General features: G+C 39.1%; 1 protein-coding gene across 2 annotated transcripts; it reads left to right on the forward strand.

Moving 5' to 3' along the window:
* The first annotated feature begins 1,148 nt into the window (after nucleotides 1-1,148).
* Nucleotides 1,149-18,163, forward strand: pnoca (prepronociceptin a). Of its 2 annotated transcripts, none has more exons than XM_069174347.1 (3): nucleotides 1,149-1,248; nucleotides 14,398-14,531; nucleotides 16,489-18,163. In XM_069174347.1, exons 2-3 carry the CDS (start codon nucleotides 14,412-14,414, stop codon nucleotides 17,104-17,106), a joined length of 738 nt encoding a protein of 245 aa, XP_069030448.1. In that variant the 5' UTR covers nucleotides 1,149-1,248; nucleotides 14,398-14,411; the 3' UTR covers nucleotides 17,107-18,163. The 2 variants fall into 2 exon arrangements, with proteins under 2 accessions (XP_069030448.1, XP_069030447.1); XM_069174346.1 differs by having other exon boundaries at nucleotides 14,401-14,531.
* The last annotated feature ends 1,477 nt before the right edge of the window (nucleotides 18,164-19,640 follow it).

Raw genomic sequence — 19,640 nt, forward strand, 5'->3', positions numbered from 1 at the left:
GAAGCTTGAGACATCATTTTTACGAATTTTTAACAAAGTCATTGAACTTTTTTCTAAAAAGCATGTTCCCACAATTTGTCAATCATAGCAAAGTATTTTTAGGTTTTAAAACACTGGTCTTCAGAACCCACATTTTTTTCATAGTCAGTAAGTCACGACACATATTTTTAAAGATTTTTTGACCCCCTCAAAGTTATTTCACAAAAAATGGAGCGGTAATACACCATGCCTAACATGCACTTTTAAAAACATGAAATAAACAAAAAAAGTGCAATTAGGGCTAAAACCTAGTAAAATAAACGGGCAGACTTACCGTTTAAATAACATTTAAACTAGTGATGGTCATCAAGTTTCAAGAATCTACATTAAACTATTTCATAAAAATATCAAATCATCTCATTGTAAATCTGTTTATGAGTCTCGTATGAGAGCTAAACAGCTAAATACTAATGTGACGACATTAGCTTTAGTTGTGGCTGTCATGACAACACTTGCCAACAAATAGCTACTGCTCACGTCAGTTTGATTATTTTCTTTCCTCAGCTTTTTTTTTTCATGCAAAGATTTGCGATCCACTTCAAATGTCTCGGTGTCCTACTTTTAGGTTGCAACCCACCAGTTGAGTACCACTGTCTTAAAACATTTCTGAAGGGTTGATGGAAACAAATCACCATTCTTTAATGTCTGAAATTTATGTATTTCATTTGTATTTTTTTTTACTTTTATGACTGTTGTTTTCACCAAAGAAGTCAAATTTTAGAATATTTTGCAAAGCACAACTCCAAAGATAAATATCTTCCTTCATCCAATCTTTTCCTCCACCTTTTTCCTGTCTGCTGTTCTCTCTCTTCTCCCACGTTCATTTCCCCCCATCTCCTTTCTCCATTTATGTTTCTTCTTATCCTCCTATCTTTCCCGCTTCCTTGCTGCCCTCCTTCTCTCCCTCCTACCCCCTCACCCCCTCCCCATCTTCCTCCTCCTCCTCCTCCTCCTCCCTCCTTCTCTCTGTTTTCCATCCCTCTCTCTAATGAAGAGGAACTTTTGAAGGAGAGGGAGACAGAGTGAGTGAGGATGAGAGGAGGGGGGTTGAAGTGGAGGGGTGGGTCCCTATAAGAGCAGCTGCCACCAGCCTCCACGTCGCCAGAAAAACCACGCTGAGACTGAAGGGAGGGAAACGTACGCTGACGAGCCGCAACCTGCACCCGAGGAACCCACTACTGGCACCCACAATCTCGACCCCCAAAACAGGTAAGAAGAAATCTGTGGGAGAAGGAGGATTGGGGGTGGGGGGGTGGGGTGGTAGTAGTAGAAAATACTTGACCTCTGACCTTTGATACAGAATTTTTGAACCTTTGCATATGTGTATTTTATAAATAATCATTGAAATGCTGTTACATATGTTTCTTGTACAAAAAAAAACCCTGTTGGAGTCACACTTTGTAGAAAGAAAGATGTCATTTCACATCTCTTTGCCTCCTTAACAGTTCCATGTTGGTGCTGATGCAGTGTCAGTCAGATTTAGAGGATAATAATCTAAATTTAGCAGAAACAAAAGGAGGAAAAAGGAAAGCAGAAACATGTCGCGTTTACCAACGGTGTGGAGAGAAACGCTTTATTATCTCTAATCAGCGTGTCTCCTTGACTTCTCCATCATCCACACCTGCTGGAGTGTCCCGGGCTAAACGCTACAGCTGTTGTCGCGGTGCTGTGACCCTCTGACCTTTGAGCGCCTCTTGACTGACCGCTGGTAACGATCAAAGAATGTAAGCTTAACCTGTTGTTGATCTCACTGACAGACAGGTGGCTTAATGACGTAAAATGAGTTAACATTAAATTATAGTAAATAGAAGTACTTCTAAAGCAGAAGCCACAGACCACGATGTCTCATAAAGCTCGTGGTTAAACACAACCTCTCTGAGTGGGTTGAAAGGCAGTTAGGACGTAGACAACAGAGGGCACGAGGTGACGATGCTGCGTCAGGGCACGACACATGCAGTTTGTTTTGTAGGTGCTTTGGTATTTGGTAAAGAGGGAAGGAAAGGTCATAAATCGCTGGTCTTGATTAGTTATTAATCATTAAGGCCTGATTTACTGCTGCGCTCTCATGAGTGAAAGGGGAATATTTGCACAAAAAGTACGGTTTGCTTTTACACAGTAGCTCAAGACACACAGTAATGACAGGTAATTTAGGGGAGTGCAGGTTGCTTGCCCAAGGTAAGATTTTGCAGAACTCAATTCATCAGAGGATTAATTTTTAGATGTTCAGACACATTTGTCTGCAGGTTACTTTGTTTTAACAACAATTCCAAATCAAATAATTTAGTAGGAAAAATGTTAAGGTTAATTATATTAAACATATAAATATATTATACAGTTGTACAGCAATTTGTTTTGACTTACTGATGTAATTTAAAATGAAACCTACTTTTAAATGTGGTGGTGGTGGTGAAATTGAGGGGAAATAAAAGTAAATAAATCTCAGGTTGGATTTGTTGTTGATATTCACAACGTGACACACAGACTGAAAAAAAAACCAATACCCAGTACATGAAGGGAGCTAAAAGGTTAAAAGTAGTAATATAAATGGATTTTATTGATCACAAAAAGCATCTGGCCACATCTGGCTCGTTGTTTTTGCTGCCCTACGCTCTTTATAAGCCTGATGTTTTGGAGTAATGAACCAGGCGAAATGTGATTGATTCCAGTGGTCAGATGTTTTATCAAACCTATTTATATTGATGAATCATTTGTTATGTATTATAGTTAATAGATAAATGTAAACCATTACTAAAAAGACAGAGGTCACTTCTATTAAGCAACTTTGCACTGAACATTTCATTTAATGATTTTTCTGTGACTTGTTTATTAACTGTCTTTTTGTTTGAATGTTTTTCTCCAAATAATCAATTTACCATTAGAATTTGAAGATTATAAAAAAAAATCATGAATAGTAGTAAATGTACTTGTTGAAATAGTGTGAGTAGCAATAGCAGTCTACTTCTGAGGTACTTCTATTAACATTGTTCTCTAATATTATGCCTTCAGGCACCTGTGTGTAAAACTCATTACTAAAAAGTGTGTGTTCTTTTTTAAGATGTCAGGAAACCTTTATGAAGTCAATAACAAACTTTAAGATGAGGTCTCACTTTTTTTTTTTACATTGATTAATTAACAACGTGTTTATTTGGCCTCAGGCTCACTTTTCATTCGACCTTGAAATAAACTCCATAAACAAAAGCACTGCCAGATTATTTTTAAGTAAACTTCTTTTAAAAAAAAAAATTCTACAACTGTTAATGATACATGGTGTTGAAAGTCCAGCTACCACCTTATATATATACCAGCTTAGGGCGGCACGGTGGTGCAGTGGTTAGCACTGTCACCTTACAGCAAATGCTGTAGTGAAGAAATTTCCCCTCAGGGATTAATAAAGTGTATCAAATCAAATAAAAAAAAAATATATATCTGAGTTTGTTGCATGTCTTCAGAGAGAAGCAGGTATAGATCTGCTGGTAGTGCTCATACTGAAGCTGTAGAGGCTGCTTTCTCTTCTTTGACTGCCACAGATCTAGGTGTGAAATTTGCCTTTAAATGGCTTTATATTTTTGTATTGGCTGTATAAAATGAAGGAAGTAACATCTTCAGTGAGACTGTTACAACCCAGGGTAAAAAAAACAACAGCTTCAATCTCAATGTATATGCTGTTTAATGTTTAAAACTTGAGAGGAATAATTCCAGAATAAATTGAAGCTTTGGTATGTATCTGATATTAGGTAATTACACATTAATAATCAGAGATAGTGATGTATTCAAAATGCTATTTTTTTGTTGTGATGTACCATCCTGAAACACGTTATCTTCTAGTGATGAGCATTCAATGTTGTTGCTTGTAGAGACAATATCATTGTGTCCCTGCAGGTGTCTGGACAAACATTGAAGATGTGACAATGACATTTGGTGCAAGTTCCTCAGAGACAAACAGCAGTCTGTGTTTTATTTCACTATCGGACTTGAAAAATGTATCAGAAAGCTTTAAAAAGCAACATGATAACACAAGCAGTGATTTGAGGAAAGACAACAGAGCAATTTCTCTGGTTCTATAGATTTAAAATATCCCAAATGCAATCTTTGTCAACCTACTCACTTAAAATGGCCAAAAGCATCAAAATGTATCAAAACTCCACTCACTTGCTATTATTCTGTTAGCTATAATTGGGTTTGTTTGTGATAAATTGATCAGAACTGTGAGGTGAAACCAATTAAAACCCAAACTCCACCGAAAAGAAGTTACAAATTCCAAGAAAAAAGACAAATCAAAAGTATGTTGTGTTACCCTCTCTATTATCCTTTAGCTTAAAAATAACACCAAAAAACCCAACCTGAAAACACCAAGCATGAGCAATCCTTTGCTAAGTTACAGCCCCTTTTCAACAGTCGATGCCTCATGACTCTCATGGCCTAAAAACTCTCTTTAATCCATCTTCTGTTCAGTATCACTGAATTTGTTGGTTCCCCTCCACAACGCAGCACACCTCATTAGCTCTGTGGATAAACTTCCTTGACCCTGGTAAACCGCTCTCTTTCAAAGGGCAGATGGAGAAAATGGAGGGAGGACAGAGAGTGGTGAATCACAGGTTTCCACGTCACAGTGCTGGTGCCCACATCTCTAATGGCTGCACTGAACTGGCTGTGGACGTGTGGAGTTAATCCAAGGACACAATGTTCCCAACGCAGCACCCCATCCATCCTTTTATGCTGGGAGGATTTCACAGATACGTCTTCGTGTCTCCCCCCGGTGTTCCTGACCTTTCTTTAGGCTCCATCATTTGTTGGCTGGTAATCTTGGTGATCCAGAAACAGAAGAATATGTATACGGAGGCCAAACTGGACGTTTTCATTTAGGTAAAGTATCCTCTTCATGTTTGACAGAAGGATGTATAAAGAGAGCAGGATATGGTGCTTTGCAGCAGCAGTGGCCAACCACAACCCTGCTTCCTAGAAATTCAGCTTTTAGATCAAATATATTGTAAAGGAAACATAATTGCAACTGGCTTGTGTTTTCTATTAACGTAATGAGAAACCCCTGTATTGGGCAAGTCACCGTATCACTAATATGTATACTGACAGCTGATTTTTTTTTCTGCCTAAACATCTAACCTTGCAGTACAATACCAGTACAATGTAGGGATGAAAACATTGATTTTCTCATAGTGATGTTTAGGTACTGACAACATTTTGCATAGGACAGAGAAAGACCGGCCCGTTCTCATACCTACGGTGTCAAATAGGGCCGTTTTGTCAAAGCTGTAGGCCTCAAAATGACACGCACAAGTTGGCGCATGGCATCTGCACCATGACCACCTGAGTCGAAGAGGGAGGTGATGTGATGGAGTAGAAAGAGAAACAGGCCCACAAACGGAGGAAGTCTGGGGTGTTTTAAAGGCACAAATTGATCTCTTCCTAAACCAGACCACATGATTTTTGGTGCCTATACCTGAGGCACTTTGTGTGTATCTTTGGGATGCCAGCATGCTGTGACGTAAAAATACACTTTCTATGGTCGGCATCCACTGCAACCACCTCCTGATGGGTGCAATGCTGTTCACTGAAGTCCTGAATCAACATTACATCTAAGCATAAAAGAATAAAAAGCTGCCAACCTTTGTGCCGAAACATTCAAAAACATGCCTCAAAAACATTTCCCCATTGACATAGGAAGGCTTTAAACTCATTCACTTTCCTCCAAATGCCGTATCAAATTCTAATAATCTTTCATGGTTTTACATCCACATCTCGGCTTTTATGAGACTCTTTCATTGTTCAAAGTTGTACCATCATATAACAAGAAGTAGCTTCAGTGTCTTCTAACTGTTGACTCAAAACACGTCTTAAATATTCTTCCGTACTCCACAGCAATGTGAAACAACGTTTCCAGATTTTACAAATAAAACCGAGTTCAGACTACACAAGTTCGGCACGCTAATACCTTTACCAGAAAGGTGTAAGTTATCGGGAAGGAAATAATAATTAAATATGACAGTTTTATCCTGCGTATGGTATTATAGTGGACGACAACCAATCTTCAACATCTCACAACGTCTCGACAAAGAGATAAAAATGTTTGTAACTTGTTAGTTTTCATAACTACGCATTTTATAGAAACACAACGTGGAAAAAAAGAGAACAAACAAAGGTCAAATTTTTAGAGGTGACCTCAAAAATAAGAAATTACAGCACACCACCTCATCTCAAAGCATTAAAAAAAAAAAAAAAAAAAAAAAAAAAAAAAAAAAAAAAAATCTATCAATATATGAAATCCATATGAGTTTGGTGTGACGTAAGTATGTGTTAGCCACCACTTAACCATCAATCGACCTTAGGTGATTAGATGCATTGAGAAAGGAAATTGATTTAGCTTAGCGTGTCTGCCTGTAATGGCTTCAGCTGCCACATCACACACAGTCTGATTGACAGGGAACATCATGTTAAAAAGCTAAAGGTTTCTTTTAAATGTTCCTTCTGACCTGAGATCCGTCACAACGCCCACTCTGCAGACACGACTGTGAGCATCTGAGCGGCTGACACGACCTCTGACCACGAAACATCGAGCAGGATCGAAAGAAATAATGTGTTTTGCTAAAAGTAATACAGTTTACTTTAATATTTACTATATGGCCGTATTTTTAATGCTGTTGTTTTTTTACAATAATTAATTTTGTATTCATCACAAACAAAAAAGTACTTTTGTGATATTGATAAAAGTGATATTGATGTTTTCACGGAAATTATTTAATATGGTTTACCCTTCAAAGCTACTGTTCTACAGTTTCTATAAATAAGACAGATGCTTCTCTGGTACCAAAGATGAAAATAAATGGTGTGGAGCTGCTTCTTTTTTTTTTTGATTGGTTAATTTTGTGCTCAGCTTTCAGGACATGAACAGGTATTCCTTCACAATTTTAGGGCACAATTATGTTGTATTAATTATGTATTATGATGTTTTGTTTTGCTTTGACGTGAAAGACAAAGAGTGATAGTGTTAATGTATGACAGAAAAGAAAAAAAGGAGAAAGAAAAGCCTGAGAAATTGTTTGTCTTTGACAAAAGGAGAGGTGCTGTCAGATAAATGAGTAGGTAGATAATGTATGGAGTTAAAGAAGATTCATGTATAAATTAGACATTTAATCAACCTGGTTGGTAACATAGATTTGCTGTCCTAAAATGTGTCAAATCAATTACCACTCTGCCATTTTGCCAGTTAAACATCAATATTACAACAAAGAGCACAATGTATTATGAGTGGGCCCTGGACAAGTTGTCAGTTAAAGTGACTCCTCTGACAGATGAAGCACTCTGTCTGCAGGCAGAAGACTAAATGATGTTTAGTTACCTGTCAAACTGGCTCATCAACTAACAATACCTCCATCATGAATACGCTGTCATTGTGCAGTATTCTACTGTTTTCTTTAATATGCTGGTCCTCTCTGCTTTAAGGACAGGAAACCATTGTTCTTCTATTTAAATCAAAGTTAACACATTAAAATCTACACTTAACTAGGTGATTATAAAATGTTGAACTATACTCAGGAGGATGTAATGGCAACACATGTTAGCATGCACATCCAGAATAAATATAAACCAGCTTTGACCTAAATTATTATATCAGTTACTATTTTCAAGATATACTTTATTATCTCTGAGGAGAAATTTGTAATAGCTGCTGCACACAGCTGTTTACTACACAACATAGTTACAACAATCTGAATATGCTATACACATATGTGGGAGTGCACCATCATTGTATAGAGTACATGCAAATCTAAATAGAAGACATTTTAAAATAATTAAACGATCAGAGATGACAAACCAGTTGTGTAAATGAAGCAATGTCCATCAATAAGTTGGAGAAATAACATGGCACTTGTGCTGAATCGATCAAATCAAAACTACCATTGGGTGGCAAAGCATATTTAAGTGAATTGAAACTATAAAAAGGAGAAATGCAAGTATGCAAATGAGGCAAAGATGAGATATTAGATCCTAGAGAGACAAGGAGAGCTTGAACAGTTAGTTTTGCATTTACTGTCTCGACAAAATGTTCCAGATGTTAGCAGTTCTTTCCGAGAACTTTTTCCCCCCCATCCATTCAAATGCCATGGAGTATGAAGCTGCAAAATTTTACAGCCCCAACAAGGTCCCTGTAATACACTGAGGGCTAGTCATTATCACACAGTCATACTGTGGCTATTCCATAAATGATGCAATAATCTTCAGTTCAGCTTTTAAAAGTAAAAACCTAACACGCTGCTCCTCAGCTCAACCACGCGTGAATAATCCGGCTTTAAGTCGTGCTTCGGGCCAGGAGTAATTTATTTTATATTTCCTGTTCTTGATGAGAAAACTGCAATAATGGAGGAAAATTGTTGTGGAAACAGTTGATAACACGGTGTGAGAGCGTCTGAGAACCTCTGAGGGATGTGTTTTGAATCAGTTGTGTGTTGTTGGGTGACAACACCACGAATCACACGGGAACTTACTGTTAAGCATTTCTTCAACTTTAACAGTCCTTATTCGTGGTTGACTACTTTTTAATCAACAACCTGAACATGGCCATGATGTTTACAGATTTGTTTCCATTCCCAAAAGCTGAATCTACGTTTAAAGACAAAATATAAACTCTAAAGTGAAGCTCCCAAGTCACTTATTTATCATTGTGTATGTGTGAGAGAACATAGATGACACTACAAACTATAACTTGTGGGTGTTGGTGTTGTTTCTGGTGTTCACCTAACAGGTTGAGAGGAAGGGGTTTCCTTTTATCTGAAAGATGGTTTACTCATCATCATCCTGGACTCTAAGACCTCATTCAGCAGTGCCACAGTACAGCTCCCTTCAGTAATGACTTAATTAGCTGGTTTATTTAGTGGTTAATCAGTTAATTAAAAGCAGAATAATTGTGTTTTGAGGCTCTCAGGGGAACCAGGCAGACTGGAATATAAGAGCACAGGAAAGACCAGCTGTTGAGAGTCCATTTTATTTTACAGATGTTTTAACAACGTCCTTTCTAGACAAGAGGAAAGAAAAACAGATAAAACCATTTAACAGTGCCTTCCTGTGTGTGCACACATCTGTAACAACATGAGTGAGGCCTGAGTGACTGTTAGTATATTCTGCATTGGAAATCAGTTACGTTAGGGACTTCCCACTTGACAACCCACTGTGATGTCACCAATTGGTGTCTTAAGTCTGGTATTTTTGCCGTCGCCATCTTGGTTTGTTGAGGCCAGAAGTGACCATATTTGGATAAAAAGGTGGAGCTGGGGAGAAAGGAGGGGTGGATCTGCCTAATAGGCTGTGTCTCAATTTTTGAGTGCCTATGTGACCTCACACTGACAAATATGGTAATGTTGAATACTCAGTTGGTGGACTCATACTGGTCAAAAATTAGAAAAACGCTGGACACTTTTCACCTTCAGAGGTCACCATCTTAACTGCGTAGCCAAAGGGACCACCAACTTCGTGTTTTTGGGGTCGAAGCCATAAGAATAGAAAGCAAGAAATGTAAAATGACATAAGAAAGCTGGCAGATGGTGCATTTAAATGTTTGTTGTCCTTTCTGTTCAGTGCACAAAAGCCATGTGTGATTTGAGACAGCTTTACAGTGTCAAAATTCACATACTATGCAAGTATACTAACATGTAGGGTCTGTCTTGCCCGCTCCGTCAAGGAGGTGGAGCTTGAGCGCATGCGATAGGACCCGAAAGATGGTGAACTATGCCTGGGCAGGGCGAAGCCAGAGGAAACTCTGGTGGAGGCCCGCAGTGGTCCTGACGTGCAAATCGGTTGTCCAACCTGGGTGTAGGGGCGAAAGACAAATCGAAAGACTAGGTGGAAGTACACAAACTCAGACGCAGCCATTGATTTGACTAAGAACTCGAGGACAAAATGCCCACCCACCTAAAGTCTATCAAATCAGGTATGCCCCCAAACATAGCTCTCTTTGAGGCCTAATATCGAAATAATTATAGAATTATTTTTCAGAAAGACCAAAAGCACAGATTAGAAGGAAGAACTTTAGCTGATGACATCATTAAGACTTGCAGAAAAAACATGTTAATATTGTATTTTATGAGAAGCCTTTTAAATTGGATTCTATTGGAGCCAAAGTTTTACTCGGAGCCAGCCCCTAGTGGCCCTCATTGGTATTGTGCTTAAAGGCACTTAATCTTTGGCTTCATTTTTCATACTACAAGCTACAGCTACCTTTGTATACAAACTATGGTTCCAGTGTAGCACTGAGACTGCTCCTTAAACCAACAATGACAGCTGTCAAAACATATTCTGTGGTTAATTTTGAATCATTTCTCACAGAGTTAAGATCTGGGTAGAGAGTTGTCCTGCCTTACCTGAACCTTTGATATTAACATCTACTATATGTGACATTTAACAAAGAGCCTAAGCTTTTAAACCTACAAACCTTTTTTAAAAGCAGACATTTTTGACTCGGTGTCCTGAGGACAATATCTCAACAGCTGGGACATTTTGACACACATTTATGGTTACTTGAGGATGACTCAAACAGGCTTGGGTGATTTAATGACTCCACTTTGAGGTTGACATTTGTGAATTTGAATGAAATGTCTCCACAACATTCAACAAGAATGACTGTGTAGGTACTTTGTCTCTACCAGCTGAAAACAAAGCCAATAAACAGTTTTTAATGGTTAGAATGGGAAATAAACAGCAGCCCACCGTTGTCACGGTTACAATAATGATAACATGAGTCATCGTTAAACGACATGTTGATATTTGGTTCAAAACAGGACATGAACATGGTTGTACTGACTGTTGCTTACAGCTTCAGTATTCTTCGCTGTGATAACTGTCTGGGTACTCGGCCCGTATTAGCGTTTGCACAGCCACTCTGAAGGGCGGACCAATTAGCGACCGGTATCGGTGGTTAACCGTGTTTGTCCCGCCCCTCCTTCACTGTGTTTGGACGGCTGGTGACAGTGACGAGGGCAACTCTCGGTGACCGGAAAAATCACTGAACGCTCCGCGCAGAATAAACACCTCGTCACGCTGTTGGCGTCCATTAAAATCAACTTTTAAAACACGCTGTGCTCAGCAAAAAAAAAACCTTTGGTGGATACGGTGGGTAGGTGCAGCAGTGGCAGAGTATCGTCCAGTTTCAGCGCGTGCTGATTGGTTCAAATTGACCCGAGGTATAGACCCAGTAGGAAGGAACGTCTGCAAACAATTCTCTATGCAGCATCGCCGATCTCATATTCACAGAGTGAAATTGGGTTCTGGTTCACATCAGGCAAGACATGAACAGCAGTCCTTTGTTGATGTATGTACAGTAATAGACATGGTTTGAAATGCAAAGCAAATGAGATGCATTCAAAGTAAAAAATGTTGTTGACCCATCCATCACCCCACCTCCTCACTTCCTCCTTTAGTCCCGTGCTAATTACTAAAACAATAAGAGGGTGCTATCAATAAAACATATCTAAGGGTCATAACAAGCTGTTACAAATGATCTATAGGGTCGAAGGACAGCCTCACAATTTGCAGTCAAGATTTATTTTCCTCTCAATAACTCTGCATAATTCCATAATTGAGTTTATAATGTATTTCCCTTTAATTATCCTCACTCACAGCTAAACTAAAAATACATTGCACACCTGTGTTTGCGTCCCCTGGCCACACCTCAGCACAGAACAGAGAAGATGTGACGGCTCCATCATGCTTTATCCTCCTGTTCTTGCAAGCCGAGTCAGCAGAGTCAATGACAGGAGGATGGAGAATGAGATGCATTACGGCCAAATGAATGAACGCACCCAAGCTGTTTGTCTGAATCCACCGCCATCTGCCAATCGCGTCCCACCTTTATATTCCCACCTAAAACAGCAATGTTGCTCTTTTGTCCTTCAGTGACAGACCCATCCTCTTTCCTGTTAGATTGAAGAAAAATGAAGAATAATTGACACACACTTTTATTGTTTCCACACAAGACTGATTCATTTTTCAGACTTTTCTTTTTTCATGAGTAGTTGGAGACTGGAATGAACTGCAGGGCAATTACACTTTTATCAGTTTTTAATTACACTGAAAAAATTCCATATTTCTGAGACGTTATAAAAGTGTTTGACTGAAGACAAATTAGTTTTACTTTCTGCCACGTCACTTTAATAGATAATGACGACCTGCAGCTGAAAGAACGGTTTAGTCGAGTGCGTTTCAACACATTGTACCGCCTACACAGTGTGGACATTAGGTTTGTGTGAAAATGTATTTATAAGTATGTTTGTTTGCTGTCTAAGTGTGTGTGTGTGTGTGTGTGTGTGTGTGTGTATGAGAGTTGTGCGTGTTTTGTGTATATGATTGTGTGTGTTTGTTGAGCAAGAAACAATGACTCAGTTTGAAGCCAGAGGCGCTAATTGAGGCATCAATTAAAGGAGTTAATGAGTTTGTTTAATGAGATGAAAACTCTGGTTGTGCTTCTGACATCCCACTCACCAGACTGTGCTCATGCTACCAGAATAAGGTCATACAGTTTTATTTCCCTCTATTTTTGTCACTGTTTGGATTTGCTATGCTCACTGTAGCTTCATCCTTTCCTTTGTCTCACTTGATAATGGACAGATAGTGAGGTCACGTCGCTGTCCTTGAACATGTAGCTATGTAGAAATGAATGATACTAATATAGAAACACGCATGTTACCCAAGCAGCAACCAGCAGTGATGTCCCCCGTTGGTTTGTGAACGGTCGTTGTGAAGCCTCGAGTTTGGAATTTGAGATTTGAGGTGATTGGAAACTTGACGATACTAAGTCCCGCCGATCAATAGACTGCACCACAGGCCTGTCAATCAAACAGACTAGCCAGCAAAAACACAGCTTTTAGAGGCTTATTTTCTAATTAATGACGTGATTATTTTTGGGATGGACAACCAGAAAACTAATAAGAAGGAGCGACTTTAGCTAACAAAACCGAAATAATTCATGGAGAATTTTATTTTTTAAACCCGGTTAAGGTATTGCAGCTTAAGGGACTTCTGCATCGGCCTCATTTTTCAAACCCGGAAGCTACGTCCACTTTTAAATACAGTCTATGGTGTTACCACATTTACAGCTTGGTCGTTGACTCACAACATACACATAATGAGAATGCAAAAGTCTTTGTCCATGTCTAAACTCTTTTAGGTGCATTTGCATTCATATGAAAATAAAATTATGAACAAGAATGAACAAACTCCTCAAAGAATCTGTGCAATGTTATAACATTATTAACCATTTAACTTATATATTGTTTGACATATTAATGACTGACTAGTTAAACTTCTTAATAACAGTAATAGCGATAATTTTATATTAGTTAATTGTGACCTTCACTTCTGTGTATCTTTAATGTTCTGAGTTCTGCTTTTCTGTCATTAATGGTAAATAATTTGCTTGTGGTTGACTAGCAGTAAGTTTGACTCATTTCCACCACTGAAACAAACTTTGAGGGAATACTATGGTATTTTGTGGAAATACTTTTGTTTGTTTTGTCGCCAAAGTAAAATCAAATTTAAGTTGGTATAGTTTTGTTGTAGCTATAGGACACCTGTAGTGTCTTTAGTTTAGGATTAAGATTTAGCACAGAGAAACAGCCTTTCGAGGTTCAGCTAAAATATATTTTGAAAATAAAAACAAAATGTAACTTAAAACAAATGAAATGTGATATATAGAATTTAAAAATTACACAAATGTACTGTTTTGGTTCACTTCAGTAATTTCTTAAAATTTAATTTTCTCATTCAGAGAAAAGGCGGTTTTCTAGAGAAACACACTTCCCACTACCTTAGCAGCACACGGACACAGTTAGCAGGGGAGAGTCGTGGTACATTTAAGAGCCAGATTATTCCCTCACGAGTTGGTAAAGAAGACAGTGGACACCTAAAACAGAACAGAAGGGAATATTCGACTTACGTTTGCCGGGTGGCCAGAAACTGCCTGTTTCTGTCTCTGTAACTGCTACGACAAAATCTCTGCAACAAGTTCGTCACATCATCTTAAAGGTGATGACTGCTCAGTGCCGTGATTACAACTTGTTTCTGCTGTCTCCACACTCTGCTAATAGAAAATGACATTGTGGTGTAACACTGAACTGACTGTGACAAAAACACCACATGCTGCACCTACCAAAGACTGTCCTCATTAATGAACCTCACCCTTTTGTACCCTCATAGATAATAATATACAACATTTTACAAATATTTTGCCTTGTTCATTTTAATTTAATTTGGTTTCAGTGTCATACACCTTAACTTCAGCAAACATTCACAGACTCGCAGTGTCAAATACTTGAAGATGTGTATCCAATACTTGGACTGAACATGTCCTGTGTTCAGCAGACGGTGGGACCATGAAGACTGTGGTGGCTCTGCTGTTGCTCTGTCTGTGTGATCCTGGACGTAGTGACTGCCAGACAGACTGCCTGTCCTGCAGCAACATCCTGCCCAAACAGCTCAGTTTCAACACCATGGTGAGGAGTCAGATGCACACACACACACACACACACACACACACACACACACACACACACACACACACACACACACACACACACACACATACACACACACACACACACACAGTGAATGTCACAAAAGTGGGCTGCAATAGAGGCAAAAATGACATCCAATAAAATCTAGATGCTGTTCTTGTATGTGTATATAATAAAACTACTCCTAAAGACGGCTGAATTCCATTCATCTGCTTCGGTTTCAGGTTTGTAGTATTCTTTATGAAGGTATCTACTAATGCCTACTGTGAGACTGCGGAAACAACAGAGCCTTTATTGGTGTTATTGGTAACAAATGTGCTTTTGGGGTTTCAAAAACTCCAAATGTGCTCTATGAAAAGTGACTGTTTTTGTTGTGCAGTTATAATCTCATTTGGGAACGTGTAACAAATGTAAATTTGTGAAAAACAAATCCTGCTATGAAATATCAGCAGACATTTCATCCAGATGAAACTGGACTGCGCTCACATGAATAAACAAACACATAAAACACAATCTCTCCTTTGGGACTCTTTTAATTTGGAACTAGAATAAGTGGAAACCCCTCACCCCACCTTCTCCTATCCATCCCATCCTATAAACAGCTCCCTCACTGTCGCTGACTCAACAAATTACCCTTTTGGCATATGAGTTTTAATTTGTTGTGGCTAATTGATTCCTGGGGATATATGTGTGTTTCTCCGCTGCGTGCTCATGCCTTGTGGTGGTTTCTCTCTGTTAATGACATGTCTGCTTCACAGACATGATTGCAGGGAGCACATTAAAAGATATCTAAGTGCAAAACGCTAAAAACATCATACTTTGAGCTGTTAGTGTTGGGCACTCAGGTCACAGTGGACCTCAAGAGAATGGGGCATTTGAATGCTTTAAATACAGCCCTCCTTTGCTTATTTTAATTTTCTCCTCTTTTTTTTTTTATCTCTTCTTCCCAGCTGAAAAGGTTTTTACTTGTAAATCAATAAGGTACCACAGTTTCCATGATTAAGCTGCGTCACGGACGCAGCAGCTGCTGGTATTTCATGCATTGTAACAACCCTCAGTCTTACTCTGGACTGATACTTTTCCCTTCACATGCAATAATATACATGTGCAAACAGGTATTACTCATGGTGTTACATAAATCTGTATATTAAAGGGTTTGGGTTTGGCAAGTAGTAGCTAAGGTTGGGTTAAAATACAAGTAAAGACCTCTGAGGTGACAGAGGCACGTTGTCCACAGACATATAAATGCATGCCTGAACGCACACGCACACACACACACACACACACACACACGCACACACACACACACACACACACGTGCACTGAACCATTGAGGTGGAAGATAAAGTAAAGGATGAGTTGAGGACTTTCCCCTCAAACAACCTTTACAAATCACATGCTTTCAGTAATAAAGCATAACATACTGATTGATACAGCATGTTTGAAAGTCGAATTTCCGGGTGTGAAAAGAAAACGATGTGATTCAGTTTACCTAAATCACACTACATATTAAGTTTACTTATCAATTCTGTTTGCCAATATAATTTCCTTTGTGGTCCCCAAAGCATAAAAAAAACTACCGCAACTGGAGGTTTTCTACAGACTTTGTGTATTGGTACAACTTTGTGCTACAATAACAACTCTGTGCTTTAAGCAAAACATGAACATGCTAACATGCTCATACTGAAATTGTTAACACTCTACTGTTAGCAGGTATAATGTTCATCATCTTAGTTGAGCGTGTAGGCATGCTAACATCTGCTAATTAGCATTAATCACAAAGTACACCTAAGTCTAACTAATGTCCAGAGTCATGGAGTAACTAGTTACATGTAACCGATTACGTAATTACAAAATAAATGTATGGTACGAATTAACCCATTTGAACCGAGTTGAGAAAGAAAATGAGGAAGCTCTCTTCTCTTCATCTCCGCAGGTGTGTCTCATTGAGTGTGAAGGCAAGGTTTCCCCGTCCTTCACCTGGGACTTCTGTCGTAATGCGCTGTCGTCGCCCATTTCCTCCCTCGGTGCTCCCGTGAGGAAAAGATCTCAGGAGGAGGTGGAGGCGCTGTTTCCTGAGGAGGAGCAGCAGATGGATGGAGGTCTGTTGCTGCCCATGGCGTTGCAGAGGTTCGATCATGTGACCAGGGCACTCGGGATGGACGAGAGGGATCTCCGAGGAAAGGGCGGCACGCTGGGCACCGCCTACAATTCACAGAATGCCCCGCCCCTTGAGGATGAGTATGAAGACGAGGCAGGGCAGGAAGCAGGAGACGCTGATGTAGCAGCAAGAGGAAAAAGTGATGCAGGGCTGAGCGTCTCCAAGAGGTTCGGCGGCTTCATCAAAGGGAGGCACGGCTACAGGAAATTCATGGCTCCGGGAAGGTCGTACCAGAAGAGGTATGGCGGCTTCATCGGGATTCGGAAGTCGGCCCGCAAGTGGAACAACCAGAAACGTTTCAGCGAGTTCCTGAAGCAGTATCTGGGGATGAGCGCTCGGGCCACTGAGTTCAACAGCGTGTCAGAGGACCTCACCCAACAGAATGAAGTTTAGCTGAGTGCCCCTTTAAGCCACTGCCATAAAACAGTTTCCTGATGTGTTTTCACTGACCTTGTTTTGTATTCCGATCACCAACATGTTTAACTGCTGTCATCAAAGTTAGCCTATCGAAACCAAGTTATTTACCAAAAATGAAGCCCCTAATCTAAGACTCTCATTGGAGTCCTCGTTGTCCCAGGACATAAAAATGGTTCTGTTTTTCATCCCATTTTTTTTAAGTTAACTATCAAACCCTCTTTGCCCTGCTGAACCTGCGGTGTCTTCCAGGCCTCCTGTCCAGCTCCGGACACCCTGACTTGTTCTGGTGCATGCTCCTTCTAGGATGCACCAGTTTCATTTGATGAGATGCCCGATCCCTCATCATCATAACCTTTAAAGGAACTTCAGGAATTATTGGTAGACCTGCTGTGATTTGCAGTAAAATGAAGGATATATTTTACTGTTTAATGCAATCGGCCACATAAATTAACAATTAAAGTCATCATTACTATTACTTGTTTGGTCCACTGTATCAAATTATTTCAGGTATTAAGGTATGTTTGAAAATCTTCTTCCTCTTTCTTTGGGGGCTCCATGCTGTTGAAAATGCATAAGGTCCTCTCTCTTTATTGGACCACCATCTTATAGCAGAATACATAACTCGGTCTCTGTTCAAGGATAATACCAGTGGGTGTTATATTATTTATTTTTGGCCTTATGGTTATAGGGTAATGTCAGCTGTAATGTAAAGTATACTGTGTGTGATTTGTGGTAAATAAAAGTTGTTGATTTATCACTGTGCCAAAAAACGCCTGAGACAAGGGTGACTGAGGACCATTCAGATAAGGACTCAACAGTCCTGCATATATACTACTGATCCGTCTGACAAACTGATGTTATGTACAAGTGAGCATCATCTACGACCAGATTCCTGTCTGTACAAACAGTTTTGGGTCTGGACTGGTGTGAAATGTTTTTGGTGGCCACTATGAGAACTTGTAAATAGCTGAATTTCAACATGTCAATAAATATAGTTTACTATTTCCTTCGTGGCTTGTCATGCAGCAACTGATTCTGTGTCTGGAGGTGTTTTGTTCTTAGTATCAGTACAGCCTGAAATAGAAATGGATTCTTTTTACGGAACGTTTTTTAAAGATTTTATGCTACGGCAATATCTTTGTCGACCTGAAGATGCTGATAAGGATGAAACAAGGGTTGCCAGATTGTGTAAAATTAGTTTGGCTGGTGTTTGTCCTTATATGAAGTTATAAAGTAAATATAAATATGAGTAATTTATTAATGAATGCTCATGGGGTTTTTAACTTTCTAATAAGCCATCCCATTTACAGATGATGTTGAAGTATCCTTCACAATGGTTTCTTATTCTGATCCATTACATGGAAGAAGGTCAGGGCCCAATTTCACACAAGTAGTATAGCAGTAAGTAACTTCAATAATTAAAATCTTTTGAAGTCTCATTTAAATGTTTTCTGCACCGTAAACAGATGAGCTGATTGGCAATTTCTACTGTTAAATTATTGAGAACAAAGCGGTCGTGCTCAGGATGAATCAGAACCATCAGAGCTGCCACAACATTTTACTTTTAGTAAAAGCTTAAATGTTGTTTTCTCCAGAGAATCACGTTACCTTTTTCTGACATTTCAAGTGGATTATTACAACGATTATTATTACAGAGTTTTCAGTTTTACTGTTGAAATGTTATACAAATTGCAATAGTGACTTTCCTGAAGACACAGAGCTGATGAAAACAAAACTTATTAGACTTATAAGTAACTGGAGATACTTTAGTTGATACTGTCGGTGTCTACTGAACCATATCAATTAAATTCAAGTAATAATAATTATAATTTTATTCAAATTCTACTTAAAAATTGGACGGTCCGTCACTGTGCCATGACATAGAAAAGCAAAGCTTGGTTTGATGGATGAGCAGCGAAAAAAGGAAAAGATCTTCACAGTGGAAAATCTATTCTTCCCATACTTTTAGAACTTTTAACATGCCTCACAGTAGTATACTTGCCGTGCACAGATGTTTTCTAAACATAACAGTTTTGTTAGTGGAATTTATAATTATCTGGGGTTTTGCAGAAATAATTTTGTGACAGTGATTAGAGAAAAGTCTGATCTGTTTCTTGAACATATATAAATATATGTATGACACTGCAGCAGCAACAGAAGCATGCAGGCAATGTAAAGTCCCCCAGAAAGGTTGTGGCGCCCCTCAGTGGTCTATCCTGTACATACTTAGCTGCAAATGAAATCAAATGTTATTGTGCTCAGATGTTGCTGACCCTGTGAGTAGTGTCATCACCATCACTGCTGATACATGGTTGTGTTAATATTTCACTGTTTGGGCAGTTAACATAAAGAAATGATCTGTGCTTCTCAGGCAAATTTGTGCTTGCACCGAATACCTTGATAACACATCTTATGTCACATCTGTAAACCGAGACATGACGTAATTACTGTTTGAACATCAGTGCAGACCATACGAAGACTATCAAAACACTTTTAGCTATCTGATGAAG

This window comes from Embiotoca jacksoni, unplaced genomic scaffold, assembly GCF_022577435.1.
Source record: "Embiotoca jacksoni isolate LCO1_2020_lvr unplaced genomic scaffold, fEmbJac1.0.p SCAF_6, whole genome shotgun sequence".
Taxonomy (NCBI): Eukaryota; Metazoa; Chordata; class Actinopteri; family Embiotocidae; genus Embiotoca; species Embiotoca jacksoni.

Coding starts and splice junctions, on each gene's coding strand:
- pnoca (XM_069174347.1), top strand. CDS start 14,412: ATGAAGACTGTGGTGGCTCTGCTGTTGCTCTGTCTGTGTGATCCTGGA. Junction 14,532..16,488: donor AGCTCAGTTTCAACACCATG/GTGAGGAGTCAG, acceptor TCATCTCCGCAG/GTGTGTCTCATTGAGTGTGA.